General features: G+C 40.1%; 2 protein-coding genes across 2 annotated transcripts in view; both read left to right on the top strand.

The window, feature by feature from the left end:
* LOC146634094 (1-phosphatidylinositol 4,5-bisphosphate phosphodiesterase delta-3-A-like) overlaps nt 1-17,152 on the top strand; it is a 40,785-nt gene extending 23,633 nt beyond the window's left edge. The window contains exons 2-15 of the mRNA XM_085351802.1: nt 1,605-1,769; nt 5,985-6,213; nt 7,051-7,180; nt 7,714-7,939; nt 10,631-10,832; nt 10,926-11,070; nt 11,291-11,443; nt 11,528-11,680; nt 11,775-11,925; nt 12,086-12,202; nt 12,357-12,535; nt 15,097-15,232; nt 15,563-15,712; nt 15,810-17,152. Coding sequence (XP_085207928.1) covers nt 1,605-1,769; nt 5,985-6,213; nt 7,051-7,180; nt 7,714-7,939; nt 10,631-10,832; nt 10,926-11,070; nt 11,291-11,443; nt 11,528-11,680; nt 11,775-11,925; nt 12,086-12,202; nt 12,357-12,535; nt 15,097-15,232; nt 15,563-15,712; nt 15,810-15,952 — 2,279 coding nt within the window. The 3' untranslated portion in view covers nt 15,953-17,152. The remainder of the gene's footprint in view (nt 1-1,604; nt 1,770-5,984; nt 6,214-7,050; nt 7,181-7,713; nt 7,940-10,630; nt 10,833-10,925; nt 11,071-11,290; nt 11,444-11,527; nt 11,681-11,774; nt 11,926-12,085; nt 12,203-12,356; nt 12,536-15,096; nt 15,233-15,562; nt 15,713-15,809) is intronic.
* A 1,414-nt stretch (nt 17,153-18,566) lies between these two features.
* Nucleotides 18,567-26,712, top strand: LOC146634096 (glycylpeptide N-tetradecanoyltransferase 1-like). The gene is made up of 12 exons (XM_085352774.1): nt 18,567-18,670; nt 20,864-20,969; nt 21,162-21,306; nt 22,662-22,780; nt 23,107-23,198; nt 23,286-23,402; nt 23,594-23,764; nt 23,859-23,967; nt 24,064-24,234; nt 24,325-24,489; nt 24,572-24,709; nt 25,304-26,712. Exons 1-12 carry the CDS (start codon nt 18,567-18,569, stop codon nt 25,322-25,324), a joined length of 1,458 nt encoding a protein of 485 aa, XP_085208900.1. The 3' UTR covers nt 25,325-26,712.
* The last annotated feature ends 249 nt before the right edge of the window (nt 26,713-26,961 follow it).

The following is a 26,961-nucleotide window of genomic DNA, read 5'->3' on the forward strand; positions in this document are numbered from 1 at the left end:
AGGAGCTGACCTCACAGCCCATTGTTCAGTCAGAGGGCTAGTTTCAGTTATTGTGCAAATGTACTGTTTAAAAGGTTAAAAGTAATTAGAAATATCACAAAGCAGAGTAGCCACATGTGATTAAATTTTTTACACCTATTAGTAATGCTGATGAATCTATGCTTCATATGCAGTCAGTTTTAAAATGAGGTTCAAATATGTTTTGCAGCTCCACACAGAACTTGTTGGGCAAAAGTTATTCAATAATTGTTCTTTTGATAGTAACGGTTGTTGACCCCAGGATATGTCTCTACACTCCTTACATGGAATGACACAAAATTTTGTAGACCCTTTATGGCTTATTGTCACATTTGTAATGCCTCTGGCTGAATGTCATGAAGTGTACTTTAGAGGTGATCCCTTTTGCTTCATCTAGGTCAGACTTTTGATCAAAACCGATGAGATTCACATCAAACACGGGCAATGATGTCTTGAGCTTTTCACTGAAGTTAATGCATGTTGCATGCTAACAGTACGTACTCAGAACCCATAGTTCACTTCATAAATCCACTACAGACTCACATGCATAATTTGTGACTCTCCATAGGGTAGTTTTGTCTTAATTCAAACTGCTAATTGTGTCCTTATTGGAAATGATGATAACAACACACTAGCTGCTGCATTTAGCAAACATTTAACACTTGTCAAGCTACTGACCAAACTCGTTAGATATTCAGTGTAGAAGGTTGTGTGCATAAACTTTAAACAGCAGCACTTCAAGCCCTTATAGAAAACTTCTTCTGTCAGTCTTGATGCATAAACATAGTAAACATTATATTGTTTGCGTGGGTTCTCCGCAGGTACTCTGGCTTCCTCCCACAGTCCAAAGACATGCAGTTAGTGGAGTTCGGTTAATTGGTAACTCTAAAGTTGTGAACGTGAGTGCGAATGGTTGTCTGTCTTTATGTGTTAGCCCTGCGACAGACCAGCAACCTGTCTAGGTGGTACCCTGCCTCTTGCCCTAAGACAGCTGGGATAGGCTCCAGCCCCGCTGCGACCCTCAAAAGGATAAGAATGGAAGAGAATGGATGGATGAATCTGTAAGCACTGTCATTTTGTGCTAAGCACTTCAGTTAAAGCATTGCACTGTCATTTGTCTAAAATTTCATAAAAGTATGCCCTGTGAAGCTTGACTCACTAAATAACTGTCAGAAAAAAAAATCATACTGGAGTGTTTATTGAACCTTCTGACAAAAAAGAAAGAAATGAGATATCAGTTTGCATATGTGACTTTTAATTTCAGTATCAGTTTTACTGCATCTGGCGTTTGTGCAATCTATTGCCCAAAAATGTAATGTGCAATTAATTTTAAGTTTTGTTGATGATGATTTAGAGGTCTCAAAACACTGACATAAACTCCTGTATCAAATATAATATGTTTGGCATTAGAGTTAAGGAACTTGGGAAAACAGATGTGCACTTATGAACCTGATTAAACTGATCAAACAATAGGCATGTATGTGAAGACAAGCTGAACTTAAGTTGCTGATGATGCATTTGCACAGTGTCAACCAGAGTCATGCATGCATTAACAGCTCTGTTTTGTGAATGTGTGTATTCTCCAGGGCTTCATGAAAATGAGGACATACGCGTGATGATGGCAGGTTCCAGCATGCTGAAAGTTCGGTCTACAAGTTGGCAAAGGAACCGAAGCATGCGGCTGCTGGAGGACGGACTCACCGTGTGGTGCGAGTCCAAGAGCTCCCGCAAAGGCAAAGCCCAGCAGACATGTAAGTTTGTCTGAAATCCAGCTTTATGGTCAGAGTACTCTGTAAGGAGAGCTCAGTGTGTGGCGGGGTGGGGGGCTGGCTTGAGCAGACATCATGACCTAATGAAGAGGAGAAGTGGGGTAGTTATGAATAGGAGTTGAGGAGGAAAAGGAGCTTTGATTGTGAGCATGAGTGAACTAATACGATAAATAGAAAGGAAACTTAAGTAATGGAAGAGTGTACGTGAGAACAGCGCAAACTGAATTATATTTAAAGCAAGCAATGTAAGCGTCCCGCCATTAGTCCAATAGAAACTGAGATGTGATTCAGTGCGCTCATTCAGCCTGCACATTGTTTGGGGTTGTTGAGCTGCTTTATCTTGGCTCTGTCTTCTGCCCTCTCCCCTACTTTGCCCATTTAAAGACGGTTCTAGTTTCTCTGGTAACTGAGGAGGGTAATCATGTGATCTGTAGTGGTTATGACTTACCAATTCAAGCTTCCTAATATACATTTAATAGTCTTACTAACACTTAGACCTCCGACAGAAATGGGCATGAGCTCTTTGATGGGATCAGTTTATAATTTACCAGCGCATAAAACTGGATTTAGCTTCTGAGACTGAAAAGTAAAGCCAGTGCAGAAATTTCTTAAATGTGCATTTATTCCTTTAGTTTCAGAAAGCATTAAGATTATTTGAAAGTCCTCAATAGAACATTATGGTATCAGTAGCCTAATTTAAGTATTTTTTTAACAGAAAAAGCATGGTATGCTTCAGGGTGTGACTAACTTGTGATAGGCCCTTTAAATATCACTCCAGTGATTGTTTGACATGTGGAAGGAGAGTGTAGCTGCTCTCTAGAAAGTCAACACAGAGGAAACATGCCTGTAGGTTACCCTGGTTGAGAGTGGTAGGTCGAGATTCCCCCATGTTTGAATGTTTCACCTTGAAAAACAAACGTCAAGCTAATGATCAATGTCCAAGTTTAATTGAATTGAGTGTTTTCTGTTATAGCGGGTAAACAAAACTGATATTACATAGAATCCTATAGACTCAACTCCCACTTATGCAAGTTTGGGCCTGTTATCACTCTTTGCACAAACTCCTTAAGGTTATGTACACAAGGTGAAAAACAAGATAAGTTATAGTTGGAGGTTTGCAAGTTGCTTAAGGGTAAAATTAAACTGCAAAAGCAGATGAGATTGTTTTGGGGTTTTTTTTTGCTGTTAATATTTATTTTCAATTCTTTTAGCGATCGGACCTCCTTGAGTACCTAAAGCATCTTTTGCAAAGCACCATTTTCAGTAATAAAATAGTGGGGAAGAAGTTAGTAGACTTTATACTTAATTTCACAGCTCATCCATTATATTATGTAATGTTATTATAATGCCTTGCTTTTCAGCCCACTGTTTTAAACAACTAGTCATGTAGTAGCTATATTAGGATGTTGTGCCAAAGCACACAGGGGAAAGATAGTAATGCACTCCACACTGTATATAAATGCCACTTGTTTTGCACATATTCAACTCTGTATATTTTATATATTTTATTATTATTATTATTATTATTATTATTTTATTTTATTTTTTTACTATTTAATTTGTAAAAATGTGTATACACACACACACACACACACACACACACACACACACACACACACGTAGGAAAATATTTAGTATACACATCCAGAAATGCATACACTATTATATATTGTACATATATTTATTAGTTTCAGGTTGGCCATTCTTGTATTTTGCTCGTTTGTGTTGTTGTGTTTGCACATCTCTGTTGCTTGTGGGGCTCGCACACAAGAATTTCACTCGCATGTGCTGTGCCAGTGTGCCTGCACATGTGATGTGACAATAAAAAGTGATTTGATTTGATTTGATTTGTAATGTCTTTTATCTAGTTATTCAGGGAATCAATTCATGGATGTCAGCGCAGTATGTAGGACACAAATCTTGTTCAGAGCGCAACTCTTCTGTCATGGCATCAGAGGGTTGGACTGATGGCCTAAATTACCGAAGCACAATTCCTGGAAGAGTTAATGAAAGTAAAAGAGCAAAAGAGACTTCGCAGCAGCATCTGTTCAGTCTCCCATTCCATTTAGGTCTTTGTAGCTAATTCTTTCTGTTGAAATGAAAATTTACTTCAAGGTGGAAAGCTTTGAGCACGTAATATGAGATCAGCTTTGTTTTCTCCCTTGTTGCCTGACCTTTGGCTCTCCCACCTCTGTGCTGTTTGTGATCTCCACCCTTATGTTAGAATGCAGTTTAATCCTAACCCTTGCCGCTTGTCTCACAGCGTGTGTGGTTGGGCAGGTTTGTGGGTCAATGGGTGTGAAGGCCGTTTTGATTGTGCCAGCCATGCCGCAAATAGACACAGAGCGGCCGAGCTGCAGCGTGTAACACTCCATAGAATGATGACATCAAGCAGCGTGAGAACAGAGTGACCACTTAAGACACTGGCAGGCTGCTGAGGACCAAATCTCTGTACGGGATAAAGGTCTGGCTCTCTTCCCTCTTTCTAGTCTCCCAGGTCTGATTTGATCTAATGTCTGAAGTTCAGGGTTGCGTGTGATCCTGGCGTAATATACACCACCTAAAACTTCACACTACACATAGGCACACACCCACATGTATATGTTACTTTTACCATGGCTCCGAGATGACCACAAAGGAAGAATGCGGAGTAATTTCGAAGAGGTGGATTGCAGAGGCTTTTATGACCTCTAGCAAGAGAATGAGGTTATTGTCAGAGAATAATTATTGCCCAGCAGGCATCTCAGTGCAGAAGCAGAAGAGCTCCTGTGCTGAATAAAGTTCTAGTGTTAGAATAAACTAGGAGACACTGTGTGTTAGTGTCAGCCTGTTTCCTCCCCTTGTTTATAGTTGTAAATCTGAGGTTTTTTCCCGGGCCAAAAATGAAGACTTGCAGTGCAGTGCACTTATGCTCTTTAGGATGTTGAATTGTTGAGATTCAAAATGTAAAAATGCATATGCATATTTTGGGGAAAAAAACGCCTTTCCCCTTTTTGAGCTGGAAAAAATAAAAACAAATAACGTAAATCCTATATTTCCTTACTAAAGTACAAAGAGCATATAAAATGTTAAAACTTACAATGCTTATGAATTTTTAAGTTTTGAAGCCAACCCCTTGTGAATATGGGAGTTTCTTCTTCTTCTTCTTCTTCTTCTTCTTCTTCTTCTACTTCTACTACTTCTACTATTTCTTCTACTTCTTCTTCTTCTTCTACTTCTTCTTTGGAATGCCAAAAGCTTTTAATGACTCACTGGTCTGAACTGTGGACAGACTGGATTCACAACCGGCTTAACAGAGTGATGTTGTGCAGAATGCAGAACATGTTTGCTACCGTCATGCTAAAATAAAAAAGACCTCGTTGCTGGTTATTTATATTCTTTTTAGGTGTGGTCCTTTGGGTGCAGATATGTTTTGGGGCTGTCTTAATATTATGATGATGTGATGTACCGTACATCCAGCTGCTCCTTTATTTCCCACACCCCTCCCATTTATCCCAGGTTGGAGCTGGCAATAGGACACTACTTTTGACCCCTGGTGGTTGGGTTTTGTGTTTCCTCCTGATTGTGAACATGTAGGGCAAATGTGCTATTTGCTGTGCTACGGAAAATGTATTTACGGTAATTGAGAAATCCCTTAATTATTTTTTACTTTTAGATTAAGGAAATAGCCCATTTGAACTTTGCTGAATATAATAATTTTCTTGGTAATTCTTAGTCAGGCCGGTGGAGAGCCGCTGCAGGTGGCATCCACACAACCTTTTGAAAAATAATAATAAATAAATAAAACTTTGAATAAATAGGTTTTAATTTTATAGGGAGGGGGGGGGGGGGGGCACAAGACAAGATTTCATATATATTTTGCACTATATTTTATCTGATACTGAATGGCCTCTAGCAGCACAGTTAGATTTCTTTTTTTCATGTCTCATACTTTAAATGAAGCCTGATTCTCAAGCTGTCAGTACAGGAACCTCACACTGAAGGTCTAAGTCATTACTCTCATGTCATTTTTTGTTTTTTTTGTTTTAAAATTAGTCTGCTGACGAACATGTGTGGATATAATATGTTTCGCAGTCTCATTAATGTGTCACTCGCATTCTCTAAAAACGCCTCACACTTGACCTTTAGCTGCTTCTTGTGCAACCATGGTCTCCTGCTGAAGCAGTTTACTCATCGATATTATCGCTCCTGTCCCAGTTGCAGTGACGGAGGTGGAGTGTGTGTGTGAAGGCTACCAGTCGGAGGCACTGAGGCGGCTGTCTGGAACCCTACCAGAGAACCAGTGCTTCACAGTGGTCTTCAAAGGAGCCAGGAAGAGCCTGGACCTGAAGTGCCCCACTGCAGAGGAAGCTCAGCACTGGGTGCGAGGTCTCCGCATGTTAAAGGAGCGAGTGGCCAGAATGAGTCAGAAGGAAAAACTGGACCAATATCCTGCCCAATTTCCAATATGCTAGAATAAATATAGCATAGCTGAGGCAGCATTGCTATGGTGACTGACTCTGCTGTCACATGTACCGTCCTACGTACACAGCATAGCTAAGGTGAGAGGTAATTGCTCGACAAAAAAGCCCTGTCTAAATATAGGCCTGCTATCACTCTTAATTATAATCTCTCATAGCCAGAGGAAAATAGCAGTGTAGTGTTCAGGTAGAGTATAAGATCTTCCCCGTTGCTCTGTTTGTTTCTCATTTTGTTTTCATTGTGAAATAAAACTCATGTCAAGTGCAGCAAGTGCTTTTCACTTAATGTGGCTGTGCAAGGACACCATAAACTGTCAACAGGTTAAAAATTGACATTGAATTGTAAATGGCTTTTGCTTTAATGGTCCAACACAATGTGAAAAGCACTAAATGCATAAAGATGAGTCAGTTGCTGATAGTTATCGTGTCAAAAGGCTATAGCATTATCAGTCTGGAAAAACACTAAGAGACAATTCCAGTATCTGTTTTGGAAGATGATGCTTTACTTGACTCAGTTTCAAATCAAATTCATGTACCAAATATGCATTTTGTCCTTTAATTCTTGCTAGAAAGGGTGAGTATGAAAAGGAAAAATACAGACCCTTTCAATAACAGCAGGATAGAATAAAAAAGAGATCAAATATAAGAAAAAGGAGGTTTAGCAAAAATAACCTCCCTTGGGAAAAGAGCAGGTATTAAGTGGATTTATAACAAATAAAACCCAGTAACATCCCATATAAAAGTACCGTCTTAACAGTTTGACTCTATGCTTTAGTCTTGCTTGATTTCTTAACTCCCTACACTTGGATTCGGGGGTACCTCAAGCGAGCAGATCAGAACAACGACGGCAAGATGAGCTACGATGAGGTCAAACGGCTGCTGCTGATGATCAACATTGACGTGAGCGAGCAATATGCCCGCTGCTTATTCAAGGTCAGAGTCATGTGATGTTTTAGTACCTGTATGCTCATTAAACTGCAGCACTGAGTGTAAAGAAGTGAGGGAATTACAGAGCTGTAGAGTTGTTGCTATCTGGTTAAGGAGGTGTCATTTTACTCGGACACCCTGGAGTCCAGAGTCTGTGTTCAATTACCAACCCCAGCAGCAAGCCAACCACCAGCCTCACTCCACATCTTTACCCCCTCCCTCTTATCTTCCCCACAACAAATCACGAGCCATTTATTTCTCTTTTGTGCAGGGATTACTACCTGCTATGTCCCTCACTTCACTATTATGGCAGAATTGTTAGTGTTATTCTTCTTCTCTGTGCAGCTTACAGTGCAAAGAAGCATGTTTTCAACGTAGGTGCGCACAGCTGCGTTGAATTATTATAGAGGTGCTTTTCCCACAGGGAGTTTGATGCACTCCCAAAATAAAAGTGAACAGCCTTTGATATTGTCTATTTTCTTCTCTGTGTGTTCACTTTCTTGGCTCTTTTTAACACACACCTTTTCTGTGCATCTCAGCGGTGTGACCAATCTGGCGATGGCCGCCTGGATCACACAGAAATTGAAGAGTTCTGCAGGGAGCTGCTGCGACGGCCTGAGCTAGATGCCGTGTTTAGACACTATTCAAGTAAAGGTAGCGTGCTCTCCACTGCTGAGCTGCGTGATTTCCTGGGAGATCAAGGGGAGGACGCGTCGCTGGATCATGCTCGAAGTCTTATACTCACCTATGAGCTCAATGACCGGGGTAAGTTGTAAAAGCAGTCATTAAAGGACTCAAAGGAGGAACCCAAAATATTTATATATAAATACATTCTGAATGTGACTTTTGATGCCGTCTCCATACAAAAGAAATAGCGATTTAGCCTATCACCATAAAATCTGAGGCACAATCCTGCTGCTGTGCAAAAAAAGCAATCCAGCAGTGAGAGCTCGTTGTTTTAAGAAAGAAAAGTTGTGCTTTGCTTCGCTTTTCTTATCACTGAGTTATTATAATTCAGCCATAATGACAGTACTGATTATACTGTATGTGCACTCACTAACCATTTTATTAGGGATGCCTTCTTAGTACCTGTTTCGGCCTCCTTCTATGTAGCATTGATTCAAGAATGTTCAGGAAACAATCCTCATTTTTGGTCATGATGACATTCCTGCAGATCTGTCAGCTGCACATCCAAAATAGAAATCTCTCCTTCCACCACATCCTAAAGGTGCTCTTTCCGTGACTTTGAGAGTGAACTCATTGTCATGCTCAAGAAACAGTCTGACATGATCTGAGATTTGTGACATAAAGGGGCATAAAGGGATAGAAGTATTGTGTTTGAGAGAAACATATTACGGAAAAAAAGCTATTTATTTATTTTAATCTTCTGTCCCTCACAATGGACATGGGGTCATGTTTAATTACAGAATGAATGATATTGGTTCCATTTCTGAAAAAAAAAAAAAGAAGGAAACAAATCTGAGCATTAAAACATCATTTTAACATGTAACCTATCAACATCACGCTTTTTATTAAACTTCATTGTGTACACCTAATACTTACCTCAACCGGGCTTTTTAGGTCTCATCACCCAAAGCATTAATAGTGATCAGGAATGGTATGACAGAGAGGCTCCTTGCATGAGTTCCTTAGATTGCATTATATATATCTATTAAAATATAGATTTAGTGTGCATATAACTCTACACTCTAAAAAAGCCTTGTAAACCTTGTATGTTTATAAGAGGTCTACATGAAACGGTACATTTGGAGCCTAGGTTATGAGTTGTGCCTGTTTGTAATTTGTTTATCTGTCTCTGGTTTGTGCACACCAACATTGGATTTCTTTTTTTCCTATAACCTAGTTATCTATTTTCAGAGGCCCACCTGTTTGGTGGTTGTGGCCAGTGTTGTCCTGTTTACATGTCTCATGCTAAAAACCAACTTCAGCCTAATTTTGGTGTCATTTAAACTGAGTTGAACTAATTGTTAAATACAGGAAAAGTAAAGCTGAATGCATTTCTACCATATTATATATAATTAATTATGTAAATCAACAGGATAAAAGAAGAAATCAAACTTTAAGCAACTTTAGGCCTGATTCTCTTTCCACAATTTTGAGCTTTTTTTCCCTCCATCTGTCTTCTGCTATCTAAATGATGGACATGAAAACGTGAGGTAGTAAGTTCTGCTGTCCACTGTAAAGGACACTGAATAAGTTTTGTTCATGAAAACAGTAAAATTACTAAACATATCAGAGTTGATACTCTTAAACTGAGGAAACCTTTTAATTTTCTTTTAGCAATAATGTCATAACATCTGTTTAAAAAAATCAAAATTATCCCAGCTGTCATTTGGGAAAAGGCAGACTACATCCTGGATTGGTCAGTACAACTAATTCCCTTGACAATAATTACTGTAAACAAGAAATAATATTAACCACAAGAAGAATGTAGTTATGACTCAACTGTATGACAGAATTTAGTTTCAAATTAAGACAAGAAATTATTCCTTAGATTGGATATATATATTTAATAGAATATAACTTTTTATAAACCTCTTATGTTATTGGGGTGCGACCGTGGCTCAGGGGTTTGGGAGGCGTATCTGTAACCGGAAGGTCGCCGGTTCAATCCCTGGGCTCTCTGTCCTGGTCGTTGTGTCCTTGGGCAAGACACTTTACCCTACCGCCTACTGGTGTTGGCCAGAGGAGCCGATGGCGCGATATGGCAGCCTCGCTTCTGTCAGTCTTCCCCAGGGCAGCTGTGGCTACAACCGTAGCTTGCCTCCACCAGTGTGTGAATGCGCAAATGAATGAATAGTGGTATTGTAAAGCGCTTTGGGTGCCTTGAAAAGCGCTATATAAATCCAATCCATTATTATTATTATGTTCATGAGAGGTCTCAATAAAAAAAAAAAATAGTACATTTGCAGCCTAGGTTATCTGAGTTGTGCCGGTTTGTGATTTGTTTATCTGTCTCTGGTTTGTGCACACCAACATTGTTTTTTTGTTTTTTTTTTCTAAAACTTGGTTATCTATTTTCAGAGGCCCACCTGTTTGGTGGTTGTGACCAGTGTTGTCCTGTTTTAATCTTGCATGCTAAAAACCAACTGCAACCTAATTTTGGTGTCAATTAAACTGAATTGAATTCAACTGATTGTTAAAGACAGGAAAAGTTAAGTTTGATGCACTTATATCATAATATATATTATTAATTATGTAAATTAACAGCATAAAAGAAGAAATAATACTTCTGGCAACTCTAGGTCTGATTCCCTTTCCACAGTTTTGAGCTTTCTTCCTCATCCTAAATGATATACATAGGCTGATATGTTATGCCATTTCACGTCTTCCATGTATCCCTGCTTTCTTTTTACTTGTTTAAAGCCCTTCGTTATCCTGTTAAATCCACTTAAAGATTACAAATTGATGGAAATAAAATACCATTTATTACAGCTCAGAAGAACCTGCTCATGACACAAAATGGTTTCACCATGTACATGCTGTCTCTGGAGAATGATGTCTTCAACCCTAACCATGCCAGAGTTTACCAGGACATGACCCACCCCCTGGCCCATTACTTCATCTCCTCGTCACACAACACTTACCTTACCAAGGACCAAGTCACCGGTGCGAGCAGCACTGAGCCGTACATGAGGTATTGAGACAGAGAAGAATGCAACATTGGCCCTCAGTCAGTCTAGTGAGATATGTGCCTGTGGTTTCAAATGAATAAATCTGTCACTGTCAGGGCTCTAATTCAGGGCTGCCGCTGTGTGGAGCTAGACTGCTGGGATGGAGATAAAGGTGAACCCGTCATCTACCACGGGCACACACTCACCTCCAAAGTGCCCTTTAAGGAAGTCATTGAAACCATCGGTCAGTATGCCTTCAAGGTAAGAGATTTTGTAGCTTTCACTCATGGAAATATGCAGTTATGCGTTGTGCTTACAGCTGTGCCAACCCACTGCACTTCTTTTGGTTATACACCTGACTCTGAGGCAATCCTGTGGTATTTTGTATAGTATTATACTCTTGGGTTTTGCATTGCTATAATGTGATCTAATTGCATTTTAACGGCTTAGCATAAGAGTTTTCCTGTGTTTCTCCCTGCAGACGTCCCCATACCCTCTAATCCTGTCCTTGGAGAATCACTGTTCTGTGGAGCAGCAGGCTGTCATGGACAAACACCTCCGTAGTATCCTGGGCAAAAAACTGCTCACAGAGCCTCTCAGTGACCAGGCACTGAGAGACCTGCCTTCTCCCGAAGTACAACAACCACACACATAGAAGCACAGCTGGACCCATTTGCCTTTCTAATAAAGTAATTTATTCCAATGGCATTCCTTGCAGGAGCTTAAGGGGCGCATTTTGGTAAAAGGAAAGAAACACACTCCTCACCTGGGTGAGCTGGTGAAGAACAGCAGCTGCACCAGCTTCTCTTCGAGCTCTGAAGATGAACTAGCCAGCAGCATTAAGAGCACACCCATGAAGGATCCTGCAAAGGTCAGTTCAAGAAAGGCTTGTTATTGAGTCGTGGAAGCTGTTAACACAAACGCTTTAGTTAATTGACCAATTTTCTTTGCATTGCCTTTTCCAGGTCCGTTCGAAACTGTGCCCCGAGCTATCCGACCTGGTGGTTTACTGCAAGAGTGTCCCCTTCCGTGGGTTTGGAAATGTGTCTGAAAAACCGCCAAATGAAATGTCTTCTTTCTCTGAAAACGATGCCCTCAAGCACATCAAAGAGTCTGGTACAATAGTGGAGATAATTGCATCTTGACATCAGATAGAGAAATTCAAAAAGTTTGCCAGCATCGTGTCTTTTGTGCAGCTGGTTCAGCTGGTTCTACAGAAATTATAATTAGCCCTCAACGTATCATGGCTTGTGGATTTCTGTCTTTTTATTTACAGGGAAGCTTTTTGTAAGACACAACAGCAGGCAGCTGAGCCGGATCTACCCTTGTGGCCAGCGCCTTCAATCATCCAACTATGATCCTCAGGAAATGTGGAACTGTGGATGCCAGCTGGGTTGGTACTCCACACTGAAAGCTACGCTTTTTAAAAACCCAGAGACGTGTTTTATTTCTGTAAACTTACTGTCATGTCACATGTAACCTGCTGACATCTCTGATTCCGTTAATTTAATCCCGTGTCCCTCCACTTTCCTCTTTCTGCCGTTAAGTGGCTCTAAACTTCCAGACGGCTGGGGAGCAAATGGACCTGAACCAGGGCCGCTTCCTCGCAAATGGTCACTGTGGATACGTCCTCAAACCCAGCTTCCTGTGCAGCCCCACATCCAACTTTAACCCAGAAAACACGGGAGGAGGCCCCGGTCATACCCCGACTCAGCTGACTATACGAGTGAGTAACTGTTACTAAGTTAAGGGAAATGAACATTATAGATAGATAGATAGATAGATAGATAGATAGATAGATAGATAGATAGATAGATAGATAGATAGATAGATAGATAGATAGATAGATACACAAAAATCCAAAGAATTTAAATTCATCATGAATATTTTTTTAAAGCATATAGATTTTAATAACCACAATATATGTGATGAAGTTTTTCCAAAGTTTCGTTCAGATGTGCCTACCTGTTAAGGAGGAGATAGACGTTATAGTAAGATTTCTGTACCGCTGTTCTAAACTTAACATAAAAAGTAAGGAAATTAGTGTTTGGTTGATTATTTCTTTGTGGTAACAATACTTCTTGGTAATAAATCTTATATACCACTGGAAGGATACCACATTTGTAAGGAAAATGCATTTGTGGGTTGAGCAGTAGTGTTGAGAATGTGGGTTGCACTCATGAAAAACTTGCCAAATCTTCTCTGCCAACGCCAAACAGCTTATTCTGCTAATAACTCTTGTTTGGTGTTATTTGTTGGATTGGATAATTGAATTATGAAGAAACAAGACATATTGGTAGTTTAACAGCAGTAAATGCTGGTTGAAAAATGTCATCCCATCCCACAGCAGTGTGCGACCAAGCTGGTCACCAACATGAGGAGTTAGAGACAAATAAAGAGACTTTCCAACGGTATACAGGGAGTGCAGAATTATTAGGCAAGTTGTATTTTTGAGGAATAATGTTATTATTGAACAACAACCATGTTCTCAATGAACCCAAAAAACTCATTAATATCAAAGCTGAATGTTTTTGGAAGTAGTTTTTAGTTTTAGCCATTTTAGGGGGATATCTGTGTGTGCAGGTGACTATTACTGTGCATAATTATTAGGCAACTTAACAAAAAACAAATATATACCCATTTCAATTATTTATTTTTACCAGTGACACCAATATAACATCTCCACATTCACAAATATACATTTCTGACATTCAAAAACAAAACAAAAACAAATCAGCGACCAATATAGCCACCTTTCTTTGCAAGGACACTCAAAAGCCTGCCATCCATGGATTCTGTCAGTGTTTTGATCTGTTCACCATCAACATTGCGTGCAGCAGCAACCACAGCCTCCCAGACACTGTTCAGAGAGGTGTACTGTTTTCCCTCCTTGTAAATCTCACATTTGATGATGGACCACAGGTTCTCAATGGGGTTCAGATCAGGTGAACAAGGAGGCCATGTCATTAGTTTTTCTTCTTTTATACCCTTTCTTGCCAGCCACGCTGTGGAGTACTTGGACGCGTGTGATGGAGCATTGTCCTGCATGAAAATCATGTTTTTCTTGAAGGATGCAGACTTCTTCCTGTACCACTGCTTGAAGAAGGTGTCTTCCAGAAACTGGCAGTAGGACTGGGAGTTGAGCTTGACTCCATCCTCAACCCGAAAAGGCCCCACAAGCTCATCTTTGATGATACCAGCCCAAACCAGTACTCCACCTCCACCCTGCTGGCGTCTGAGTCGGACTGGAGCTCTCTGCCCTTTACCAATCCAGCCACGGGCCCATCCATCTGGCCCATCAAGACTCACTCTCATTTCATCAGTCCATAAAACCTTAGAAAAACCAGTCTTGAGATATTTCTTGGCCCAGTCTTGACGTTTCAGCTTGTGTGTCTTGTTCAGTGGTGGTCGTCTTTCAGCCTTTCTTACCTTGGCCATGTCTCTGAGTATTGCACACCTTGTGCTTTTGGGCACTCCAGTGATGTTGCAGCTCTGAAATATGGCCAAACTGGTGGCAAGTGGCATCTTGGCAGCTGCACGCTTGACTTTTCTCAGTTCATGGGCAGTTATTTTGCAACTTGGTTTTTCCACACGCTTCTTGCGACCCTGTTGACTATTTTGAATGAAACGCTTGATTGTTCGATGATCACGCTTCAGAAGCTTTGCAATTTTGAGACTGCTGCATCCCTCTGCAAGATATCTCACTATTTTTGACTTTTCTGAGCCTGTCAAGTCCTTCTTTTGACCCATTTTGCCAAAGGAAAGGACGTTGCCTAATAATTATGCACACCTGATATAGGGTGTTGATGTCATTAGACCACACCCCTTCTCATTACAGAGTTGCACATCACCTAATATGCTTAATTGGTAGTAGGCTTTCGAGCCTATACAGCTTGGAGTAAGACAACATGCATGAAGAGGATGATGTGGACAAAATACTCATTTGCCTAATAATTCTGCACTCCCTGTAGGATTTATTGCTAAGAAGTATTGTTAGAAGAAAAAGGAAGTTTCCTTCCTTTTTGTGGCAAGTTTATTTTTCATAGTGTCATTTAGTTCTTGTTATTACTGTCCATACTTCAATTTTTTTCATAGAGGAGAGGCCATCCTCTGTTGTTCCTCTGGAAGAGTTCCCTTATGTCTAAACTAGAGTCTAAACATAGAGCTATTGTGTGCTATCCAGATTGTCAGATTTTGCAAAAAAGTTGCCTCCAATAGACTTTTTTTTTATACATTTCTAATGATAATTTCATGCACACAATGATGAATTATGTTTTGCTTTTTCAGATAATATCTGCACAACAGCTGCCAAAAATCAACACAGAGAAGGCGAGCTCCATTGTGGACCCACTAGTGTGGGTGGAAATTCATGGGGTGGCTATTGATAAAGCAAAACAAAAAACCCACCGCATTGACAACAATGGTAATATTTATTTATTTATTTATTTATCCACAACAATAAAATTTTAAAAATACATTTTTATATGTATTTTTTTTTTGCAGAGTGATAATATATATGTTATCTATGTATATTTAAATTCAATGCAGGCATTTCTGTAAATCAGTGTTACTTTTATAATGCAGTGACAGGAGACAAGAGATGATGTCAGAAAGCTTCTTTGTACCTTATTCAAATCTTGGAATATATACTTGTGTAGGAGTCTTTTCAATCCAATGCCATGATTACCGTAGTTTGTTTGAACGGTTTAATGCACCAGATGGTGTATTTACAGCTCTTGTGCGCCCTCTGCAGGTTTCAACCCTCGCTGGGACTGTACTCTGAGCTTCCAGCTGCAGGTCCCTGAGCTGGCCCTGGTGCGGTTTGTAGTGGAGGACCACGATCATGCTGCCAAAAATGACTTTGTGGGGCAGTTCACTTTACCTTTTACAAGCTTTCGCATAGGTGCTTATTAAGATTTAGTCTACAAGTCAGTCTTCACTCTCAGATGTTCTTTTTAATATGTGTCATACTCTTTTTTTTGTTTCTTCTCCCCACCCAGGTTATCGACATATTCACTTACTGAAGGCAGATGGTTCCAGCCTTTCTCCTGCTACACTCTTTATCCATGTCAAAGTGACTCGCAGAGGTGTTCCTGTCAAAACTATGGCTGAGCGTATTGCCGCTGCCAAAGGCAAAGCGTGACACACATCTGAACAAGACAATCAGATATCTGGACAATGAAGGACCTTGGAAGGAGGAGCTCCGAGTGTAAACAGACAGAGACAGAATGCTGCCGTTGTCTTACAGTTCAGACCCCAAGTGGTCCAGTTTGCACAAAACCACTTCCCAGTGCTTGAAGAAAGGTGCCTGTCAGAGATGGACACATGCCCTCTGGTGACTGTAATTCATAACAAAAAAATGTAGAAAAAGGGACTGTTAGAGAGAATGAAGATCATTTATTTTATGTCATCATTTTATTTTTTAACATGTTTTTTTAACTTGAAGAATAATGATCGCTTAAGTAAAATAGCACTTCTTAAATTGATGCTATAACAGAATTGCAATGAGATGTAAACCAAGTGTAACTAACTGTGTTTGACAATATACATAAACATCAGTGTTTTAGATGTTATTATTGGCACCATTAACTGTGCTGTAATACAGATTTAATTTTGTGTTAGTGAGTGCCCCAGGGCGCCATGGCCCATGCTGCCCAGGTACAAGTACTTGATACTCCAGATATCTGGGCACTTTTTTAAATTCTGTCTGGAAGACAAATTCTAACATATTCTTACATCTTCCAGCAGAACATGACAGACTTAACTTGCAAAGATAAGCTTTTTTCTTAAATGTGTTGTATTTTATCTTAGCATCATTTCACATATGTTCAAATGTGCTTGTTTAAAATCATATTTGACTTTTAACGATACAGTATTTCCATATAAGCTTCTTTCATTTTGTCAACTTTTGTCTTCGTATTCAGATCTAGAAAAAAATGCTGTTAAAAACTAATTGCATCAATCTAATACAACCACTAATTACTCCAGGCTACAGTGAATCTTTTAATACTCTTATAAGGAGGTTCACTGATAATAAAATGGTCCAGCGATGAAAAGTAATTACTGTAATTACAGTTTTAATGGTCACGCTGGTTTTTGAGAAGAATGTAATATGTATTTAATAGTGGGTGAAGTAAAACTTTGCTCTCTTAATGTTTAATATAGAAGCTGTGGGATGCGTTTGAGTGGTTATGTTTGCAAGAAAAATGTTTTTATAAAGCACTTCTAACAATTTTTTTCACATGCTGTCAAAAGATACAAGTGTCTGTTTTAGTTTCAAAAGTCCACAGTGTTGTGTGTGGACACCTGACACTTTAATAAATGCATAACCAGAAGGTTCTAATCTGTGAATTTTTGTCTGACTTTTCTGTGGTACTCTAAAGCTGTCAGCCTAAAACATGATAAATCTTTATATTCCAACATTAGAACTATCAATGGATATGTCCCTGCCTGATTAGGCCAAAAGTAAAGACAAAAAAAATGAAAACTCTTAGCAATATTTATGAAATTTCACATTACACAGCATGGCAGCAATTTCTCCAACAACTGGACTTCTTTTGTTTCCGAGCATCTCCGTGAATTATGAGTTAATCCACCCACTGAATATTTTGTGGTAAACTTAATTAAATACAAAAACACACACACAGTGGGTTGTGAATGTCAGTCAGCAACACCACAATGACAGAAAAATGAGGTCAGTATTAGTAGTTTTCCCCCTTCAAGAAATATGTTGCTAAAAAGTCTAAAATTAACGCTAAAATCATCACAGATATGTTTTTAACATCAGCAGAAATGGTTCAAAAATACACCTCAAATATATTAATATAGTCCCTGTTGATATTTAGGTCAAAATGTTGCATTGCTAACAAAAAGTAATCACACACGGCTCTCTGAAATAATCATTAGCAAATATAATCATGTTATCGTCTCATATGACTGCCACGATTTCTTATACTGTGTATGTTGCAACTCTGTGGGTATTTTGTCCAACTGTTGTTGCCGTAGCTGTAGCTCCATTGCTGTAGTAATTATTGTTAAACACCGTGTCACTACTTTTAATGTATTCATGCAAAACGTCAATAGAAGAATATCCTGTTAGCTTACTTTATGCAAAAACTGGGTTCTTTAATGCTCCTATCAGGGTTTATTTATTATGAAAATAGATTAGATGTGGGCCTAAAAGGTTTTGGCTGCTTTGGAGGCGCTAATCACTACGCAGACTACGTAAAAGAACAGCTAATGTACATTTTTACCTAACTGTTAGTGCATTTTAACTGACTTTCAAATAAGAAATATCAACGCCACAATGCTTAATCTACTCAGATGGTCTCATTAAATAATCCACCTAAATCTGAACATGACTTTGCCTTCTTACTCACCCTGCTGTAATATTAATTTATTAGGCCTCAGATTATCTTGCAAGATTCACCATCTTACACGTGTTTCCACTCCAGTGATTTCATTTGCCTTTGGGTTGTATGGGCGCCACATGGCTGTTTGTCTTTAGAGGGAAAATATATTAAATACACAAAAAAACTATTTTTACTGGGGCTGTGAGAACTTAAAAATGGACGCTTTAAAACGACAAACCGTGCCCGCTCCATTACGAGCCTTCTGTTTATCGTAAATATTTGGAAATGATCGGGTAAAAATACACGACCATGGCTACGCCTCCACTGCACGTTTCAGCCAATAGCGTCGAGACTCTTTTAAAGGTGTCAAGGGGCACGCGGTGGAGTCTCACTTCCTGGTTGAAGATGGCGGATGAGAATGAGACAGCACCGATGCCGGAGAAAGAAGATGTAGAGGATCACGCACACTGCAGCGACTGTGAAAATGAAGAGCACCACTTTGACGATGGGTAAGGAGGCAGGCTTACTCGGTCGGTGGCGTAAAATACGTCACGGCTCTGGAGATTTTAACAAAATTAACTTAAACTAAACCTCGGTGAGCAGTCGGGATAGACGGCCATCCTTCGACGTTGTCCAGCCCATTTTCTTTCATCCTATTGGTTAGTAGCAACGTTCGCTTGCTTGTTCTTTCATCCGATTGGCTGAGAAGGATGTCTTTTCCAAATATAGGCTGGACTTAGCGTTTTCCTAAGTATATGGTTAGAAAGGAGAAAGCAAAGTGCGTTTAGAAGCCAATTTTACACCAAGACGCATGTTTCTGTTACTCATAAAACTTGCAGAAAAAATCAACTTTTAACTAAATTGATAGTTTCCGGTGTTCTTCGCATGCCGTTGCTGTGTTGACGGTAAATGATGCAAATCACGTTTGCGCCAGCTGACATGTAGCGTATTAGCTTGCATGCTAGCGTACCTGGCATTGTCTCTGTGTGTGTGGATTCGGTGCAAGATCAAAAGTGAAACAAGCACAAACGTGCATGCAAAAAGCACTCAGCTTAAACATAATATACCTGGGCCCCGGCGTTGTGAAGTGAGGGCTTTGAATTCCCTCTTTAGTCACATAATTGTTCACGATCTTAAAGCAGCCTAGCTCGGTTGCTCTTACTCAGTACAAGCTTTGATAGAAACCCTGTTTGTTTTTTTTTTTATTGTATTTTTTTTTTTAAAGAGAGAAGTGGTGTCACATATGAAACCGCGTGTCCGCAAAGCAGCTGACCTTTGTTTTTAGTAGAACAAGTGGAATAAGAATGCGTCTCTGTAAGATAGTTTTCGCAAACATCTGATCACTAACTGGAGGAAATCTGACTCCACAGCCACGCGTTTCCGTTTTTAGAGACACAAAGAAGCGAATAAAGATAAAATCTGAGAAATAAATTAACCTAATGTTGCAGAATTCTACCTCAAACCCACGTTGCTGTATGGCTAAAGTAGGGTGACCATATTTTGATTTCCAAAAAAGAGGACACTTGGCTCAGTCATGAAGGACTTGCTTAAAGAAACATATTTAAAAGATTCCTTCTCTGTGCAGTTAATGGATTGTGAATTGTAAACTATGTCATATAGGCTTTTACAAGTCAACAAGTGCAAAAAAACCTTAAAAGCCCCTGAATTAAATAATGGTACAGAAATAATGCCTCATCTGCATAAGAAAAATTACCAGTACTGGGTCTGTACGAGTGAAATCTCTTTTGCAGTTCGTCTGAAAAGATGCACTTGCGCTTTGGGATCTTTTAAACAGTTGCTGTGCGCTGTCTGTCCCGTCTGTGAGCGCAGAACAACTCAGAAAGCAGCAGTTTGGGGATGATGTCACACACATGGGTCCTCTGTTGGAATATAGGAAAACTCGGCCTTTTTTTTTTTTTTTTATCAATCTCAAAAATCCCCCCGGACAGAACGTGAAAAGTGGACATGTCCGGGGAAAAGAGGACGGTTGGTCACCCTAGCTAAAGTGAAACATATTCCCCTGCAGGTCTTTGAACCTTCCTGCACTCAGAAACAATTGTTTGGCCCCTTAACTGCTCTACCCTGTTGAAATGGAAAGTGGGAGAACAAACCATTGAATGTTTTGTTGTCCATTGTTCCAGTCACTTGCTGGGCTCTTGTACATACAGTACATAAACACACACGCACAGATACTCTTCTTCTAGATGTCATCTGATTCACCATCTGTGCTGGTGTTTCAAATACAGGCTGCGTACTGGCCTGCATTTCTCCCCTCTTGGACACTAATGAGATTATCCTGTGTAAGTATGTTGCCAGAAGATGAAGTAGCTGGCTGGAGATATGTGGCTTTTCTGGTTGGAGCAGATCAGAAGAGAGGGTTATTCTGAAAATCTGCACTCACTTCTAAACATCCTGCAAACAACTTGGGAATTTCTGTATGTTTTAGCTGAAGGACTGGTTTTATTGTGTTTTTAGCTGCCCTAGAGCTACACCTCGTGTTGTTAGTTTAAACACACAGCTACTCCTCGGCTAACAAGGCTTTGCATCAGCAATGAAATGTAAATTGTGTTGGAAGTGTCGGTGGTTTAATAAGCTTGGGTGTTGTTTAAAAGCAGATCGCAGAAAATAAATTTCCACCATGATTTTCTTTTCTTCTGAGATCAGTCTTAAAAAGGATGCCATCTATTTCTGTCCTGTTCCAGTGAGAGGGGTCTTGGGGACGACACTGGCGCCAAGAAGAAGAAAAGGAAGCAAAAAAAGAAGAAGAAATCTGGTGCCACAGAAGCAGCTCAGGACCCCCTTGCCAAGGCATGAATTTATGCATTTCTGTCTTAATGGGTTATAAACCTAACCTAAAAGGAAAGGAGAAACGGTCCAGTTAAGGTGTAAACTACTAAAATCACAGTTTAGATACAGAATGGTTAAAGACTGTTTAGATAGGATCGACTTCTGTTTGTTGTTGTCTTGTTTGATGTATATTTGTGTTTACTTCCCAAACAGGTGAATTCGTTGCCAGCTGATAAGCTACAGGAGATCCAAAAGGCCATTGAACTGTTCTCTGTTGGCCAAGGTCCAGCCAAAACCATGGAGGAGGCCACTCGGAGGAGTTACCAGTTCTGGGACACACAGCCTGTGCCCAAACTAGGTATGGTTACAGATGGCGTAGTTCTGTATTTCATGCCAATATGTAGCTTATAGGTCAAATCTTTAGGGATTGATAAAAGAATGTTTTTGTTGTTGTTTTGGGTTTTTTTTTCTGCATGTGGACAAAAGTGGGCTTACACAGATGGTCAGTTAACACAGAGTGAACAGAAGGGAAAAAGGCTTGTGCTTATGACTCAAGTATGCAAAAGCTCGGTACAACAGCATTATTTTGCAATCTGTTGGTGAAATGTGCCTGGAATTGTGAAAGGAATTGATGATTAGGCATGGTTATGAGGAAGCTGCACATCTATTTCTCTCATTTCAATATACCGCAGATGTGCTCTTTTTGTTTGCAATCTGGTGAATCGGGAGGCCATTTGAGTACACTGACCTCATTTCATGTTCAAGTATCCAGTTTGAGATTACTTGACCTTTATTATATGACATGGTAGCCTACTGGAAACAGCCATCAGAAGATGGGTACACTATGGTCATAAAGGGAATCACACTGTCAGCAACAGTACTCAGGTAGGCTGTGGTGTTTAAATGTTGTTTTATTCTGAGGGGCCCAATGTGACCAAGGAAGCTTTCCCCACACTGTTGCTTCACTGCCAGTATCCTGAGCTGTTGGCAACATAAATCTATGCCGAACTCTGACCCTACCATCCGAATGTCACAGCAGAAATTAGGACTCATCAAACCAGGCAGTATTTTTCCTGTCTTCTGTTCTGCAGTTTTGGTAAGCTGAATTTTAGTCACAGTCTCCTGTTCGTAGCTGACAGGAGTGGCACCCACTGTAGTCTGCTTGAAGGTTTGACTGTTGTGCATTTAGAAATGCTCTGCTGCATAGTTTTGTTGTAACAAGTAGTTAATTGAGGTCCTGGTGCTTTTCTATCAGCTCAAAGGAGTCTGCCTCTATGCTCCTTTGACATCATCAAAGCGTTTTCTCCCAAATAACTCACTGGATATTTTCTGGCCATTCTCTGTAAGTCCTAGAGATGGTTGTGGGGATAATCAGTAGTAGATCAGCAGTTTCTGAAATATTCAGACCAATCCATCCAGCACCAACAACCATGCTACAGTCATAGTCACCTAAATCGCCTTTCCTCCCTATTTTAATGCTTGTTTTGAAATTCAGCAGGACATCTTATCAATGTCTATCTGCCTACATGCACAGAGTTGCTGTCAGGTAAAGGGCTGATGAGAGATTTGCATAAATGTTGGGAATGTGTACCTAATGAGGTGGCCAGTGGATGTGCCATTGCTTTCTGGTCTTCTAAGAGTGACGGTCTAAAAGAGTGTATATAATTTGCAGGTTTTTGTGCTTTGTCAGACTTCTGTTTACTTTTCCTTCAGGGGAGACGGTGACATCACACGGCTCCATTGAACCTGACAAAGACAACATTCGAGAAGAGCCCTACAGCCTCCCGCAGGGCTTCAGCTGGGACACCCTCGACCTAGGGAACCCCGCTGTGGTAAGAAAGCATATAAACACTCACAGCAAGCATGCACAGGAGGAATTCGTCTTTCAGTAACAAAGTCCTGGACTCGTGGTGCTTTGCACTACATTTTGTTAAGAAACTAGTGTTTTGTTTTTTATTCCAAGTTTGTCCTCTCAGTAATTATGTGACTGTTTATGCAGAAGTGCTTGTTGTTTGGTCAGAGTGTAGTAGCAGTCCAATCAGAAACTTTGTCCTTTTGTCAAATGTTCATTGTAGAAATGTGGTTTGGTTTTGTTTTTTAATTTGGTGCTCTTGACTTTTTAAGATGACTCTTATTCTTTTCTTCTCTCCACAACCAGCTCAAGGAGCTTTACACCCTTCTCAACGAGAACTATGTTGAAGATGATGATAACATGTTCCGATTTGACTATTCTCCTGAGTTCCTGCTCTGGTAATTTCTCATATTTAAATATTGTTCAAATATTAATACAATTGCATAGAAATGTGTGGCATTTTTGACTGACCTTGTCCTCCTCAGGGCCCTGCGACCTCCTGGCTGGTTGCCTCAGTGGCACTGTGGAGTGAGGGTTAACTCCAACCAGAAGCTGGTTGGCTTTATCAGTGCCATTCCTGCCACCATCCACATCTATGACATGTAAGTAAACAGAATAGTTTGGCGGGGGGGGGAGTCGGTATGTTATTCTCCGTCCATTATTTACTTCCCGATGGAACTTGTTTTGTTTCTATTACTGGCCTATGACTAGTATTTCTAATAGATTGTATTCAGTGTGTTATTGAAATAAATAAATGTCTCATGATTGTTTTTTTTTTTTTTTTCTGCTTTAGAGAGAAGAAAATGGTTGAGATTAATTTCCTCTGCGTCCACAAGAAGCTTCGCTCCAAACGAGTCGCTCCAGTTCTGATCAGAGAGATCACCAGACGGGTCAACCTGCAGGGAATCTTTCAGGCAGTGTATACTGCTGGAGTGGTACTACCCAAACCTGTGGGCACATGCAGGTGGGTGTGACAGGGATATTTTCTAACCCCAAGCCCTAGGGTTAGATTTCATTCACTGCTTAAATTGGTACTTAATGACGTTTCCTTCGTGCAGGTACTGGCATCGCTCTTTGAACCCTCGAAAACTAATTGAAGTGAAGTTTTCCCATCTGAGCAGGAACATGACTATGCAGCGGACCATGAAGTTGTACCGCTTGCCAGAGGTTGTTGGCGACTAACACAAATTTTCAGTCACTTTAGAAATCGCCTTTCTTCCAGCATGTCTTTTAATGTATTCGTCCTTGTCATCGCTCTTTCAGGCCCCAAAGACTTCTGGTCTGCGGCCAATGACCAAGAAGGACGTGCCCGTGGTGCATCGCCTCCTCCGTGAATATCTGAGCCAATTCAACCTGGTGCCAGTCATGAATCAGGAAGAGGTGGAACACTGGTTGCTGCCCCAAGAGAATATTATTGACACTTATGTGGTGGAGGTAAAGAATCCAGAAAAAATCTTTGAGGGGAAAAAAAACCCCTTTAAAATTCTCTCCAAGTAACTAAGGGTTACTTTGTTGTCATTACAGAATGATGGCAAAGTGACAGACTTCCTGAGTTTCTACACTCTGCCCTCTACCATTATGAATCATCCTGTGCACCGCAGTCTAAAAGCGGCATACTCCTTCTACAATGTGCACACCACCACCCCCCTGCTCGACCTGATGTCTGATGCCCTCATCTTGGCCAAATCGGTGCATGTTCAATCTTTAAAAACATGTTCTCTGAAATGTTTACTTTCAAAAACCTAATAATTTTTCCTGTTTCTTTATTCAGAAAGGGTTTGATGTCTTTAATGCACTGGATCTAATGGAAAACAAGACTTTCTTGGAAAAGCTTAAGTTTGGCATCGGTGATGGGAATCTACAGTATTACCTGTACAATTGGAAGTGTCCCAGCATGGGGCCGGAAAAGGTGCGTTTCTGAAATGACTTGTTTCTTTTAAAAGATTTCGTTTTGGGCTTTTTGCCTTTTTAGTGACAGGTTTGCAGTGAAGAGTAGACAGGAAATGGGGGATGGAGTGCAGGAGAAGATAGGGCAAAGTGCTGCAGGTTGGCAAATGTGGGCTGCTGCATTCCTGTCATATGGGCACCTGCTGTAGCACAAATATGAAACTATCTTAAGGGAATTTTAATGTTTCAGGTTAATTTACCAAAAGATATAATTGTTGTCTGTATTAATTTTGGGTATAAATTGTTCTGGTATCATTGTGCTGCTCACATAAGTATTTGCTTTTTATGGTTGTTCATGCAAGAGACTGTTTAACCTGTCACTGCAGTTGGATTCACACTTGTATTGCAGTTTTGTTTGTGGCATCATGTATTTTATTTTATTTTTTTAAAGGCTAATTGTTCACATCTTTCTCATGCATCTAGCTTTTCTGTTACATTTTCATCCAGTCTCATGCAGTACTACTACAGATGCCTTACATGTGCCATAGTGACTCCTGCACAAACCCAAGCTACATTTGTGACTGTTTTCATAACTGCTCCGTTGCTTCTTTTCCAGGTGGGATTGGTTTTGCAGTGACATCCCTTCTAATGCAGAAAGCAAGTGGCACCATCAGGTGAGGAGGTGGCACAATCGCACTGGCCACCTGACAGATGAACTGATGACCTCCTACTTTAAGAATGGAAACCCACCGCCCATTTTTACTTTTTGACCTTTTGAACTTTGACCTGCACTACCGCTGCCAGGCAGGGAGGCAGGGGGGAGTCTTCAGCTCTTCCCTCCTTCCTCGATCACATGGACCTTAAGCCATTGTAGTTACCATCCCAAACAACTGTACATCTGAAAGCTGTCTTGATTGTACCATACTCACAAGAACAGTTTGCACAGGTTACTGGATACCAAACGCTCATTGTTGGTGACAAAGCATACCGTATGTGTAAATAATGTCAAACATAACTGCGAATTACACCCTAACGCATACAGACTAGAGCCTACTGTTTGTTGGAAGTGCTTTTTGCAACTACAATAATTCTGTCATCCTTAAGTTTTAGAGATAAAAATCAAAAGGATCAAAATTATTTTAAAGAGAAAACGGCTGAAAAGGTGAGATAATAAATACCAAAAGTGTACACAAGAATAAGGGCTTCTGTTTTAGAGTTTCCTTGTCAACAGTTTTTTGTCGTTTGTATTTTGCTTATCAGAGTCGGTTCTGGCAGTAATGGAGGCATTTGAGCAAAGCTTGAAGATGAATTCCAGAGAAGGCATTTATTTTCTGGAGTTTCTTGTCATTAACTTTCTTCGCCACAGCTTGCTGCACTAACTAGAACCCAGTTACACAGACTGATTAACAGTTCAGACAAAAAAGTCAATCATTTTCTACGTGGTTAGACTGCAATGGAGAGGTTTAAGGCATTCTGATCAACATTTATAAGCAGGGATACAATTTATAAGGACACCTTAAGTTCACAGGGCTCCAGTTGCAAAATCCACCTTAAGAAGTCCTTCGATTTGGCTCTCACTGTATACAAGTCTTAAGGGCAAGGGTTTTTTTTTAAGCTCAGTATGCAGATTTTGCTTGAGGGAATCACACAGGATGTCTTAAAGAGTCAAAAACTTAATGTATAAATGTTGCAAACTGTAATAGACCATAAACAGTTGGAGACAAGTTTACATATTTGATGAGCTGACATCACTGATAAGGTACTTTTCCCTGCTACAAGTCCACAATATTATTAACAATCATAAAATTTTGCACCTCACACATCATATTTAGCTTACACTGACCATGCCATTAGGTAGAGTAGGTGGGTGTTGGAACTGGACCTGTGAACAGCAGTCTGGACTTGCAAGACCTGCAGCGTGGATGGATGATAACTGGGGAAATGCCCCAGTTAAAATATTTTGTAAAATGTTGGTTCTATTTGCAAACGGATGTAAAAATAAATAAATAAATAAAATAAAAAATGAATAAAAAATGGTGCAGGAAATGCATGAAAAATATGTAGATGTTTCTTTTAGGGTTGGAAGGGTGTAGAGCAAGGGTCGGCAACCCTGGGCACGCGTGCCACAGTTGGCATGCGAAGGGTTAAGTGATGGCAAGACCATAGCTGGACTGGCCACCGGGCATACCGTGGCTTGATGGAATTTTTTTTTTTTTTTTTTTTTTTTTTTTTTTTTTTTTTTTTTGGTAACGGTATAAACAATGAAAGTGGTGG

This window comes from Diplotaxodon limnothrissa, linkage group LG4 (genome assembly GCF_057381915.1).
Source record: "Diplotaxodon limnothrissa isolate DT_005_m linkage group LG4, D_limnothrissa_male_GT1.1, whole genome shotgun sequence".
Taxonomy (NCBI): Eukaryota; Metazoa; Chordata; class Actinopteri; order Cichliformes; family Cichlidae; genus Diplotaxodon; species Diplotaxodon limnothrissa.

Coding starts and splice junctions, on each gene's coding strand:
- LOC146634096 (XM_085352774.1), top strand. CDS start 18,567: ATGGCGGATGAGAATGAGACAGCACCGATGCCGGAGAAAGAAGATGTA. Junction 23,199..23,285: donor TCTCCTGAGTTCCTGCTCTG/GTAATTTCTCAT, acceptor TGTCCTCCTCAG/GGCCCTGCGACCTCCTGGCT. Junction 24,490..24,571: donor CCCTCATCTTGGCCAAATCG/GTGCATGTTCAA, acceptor TTCTTTATTCAG/AAAGGGTTTGATGTCTTTAA.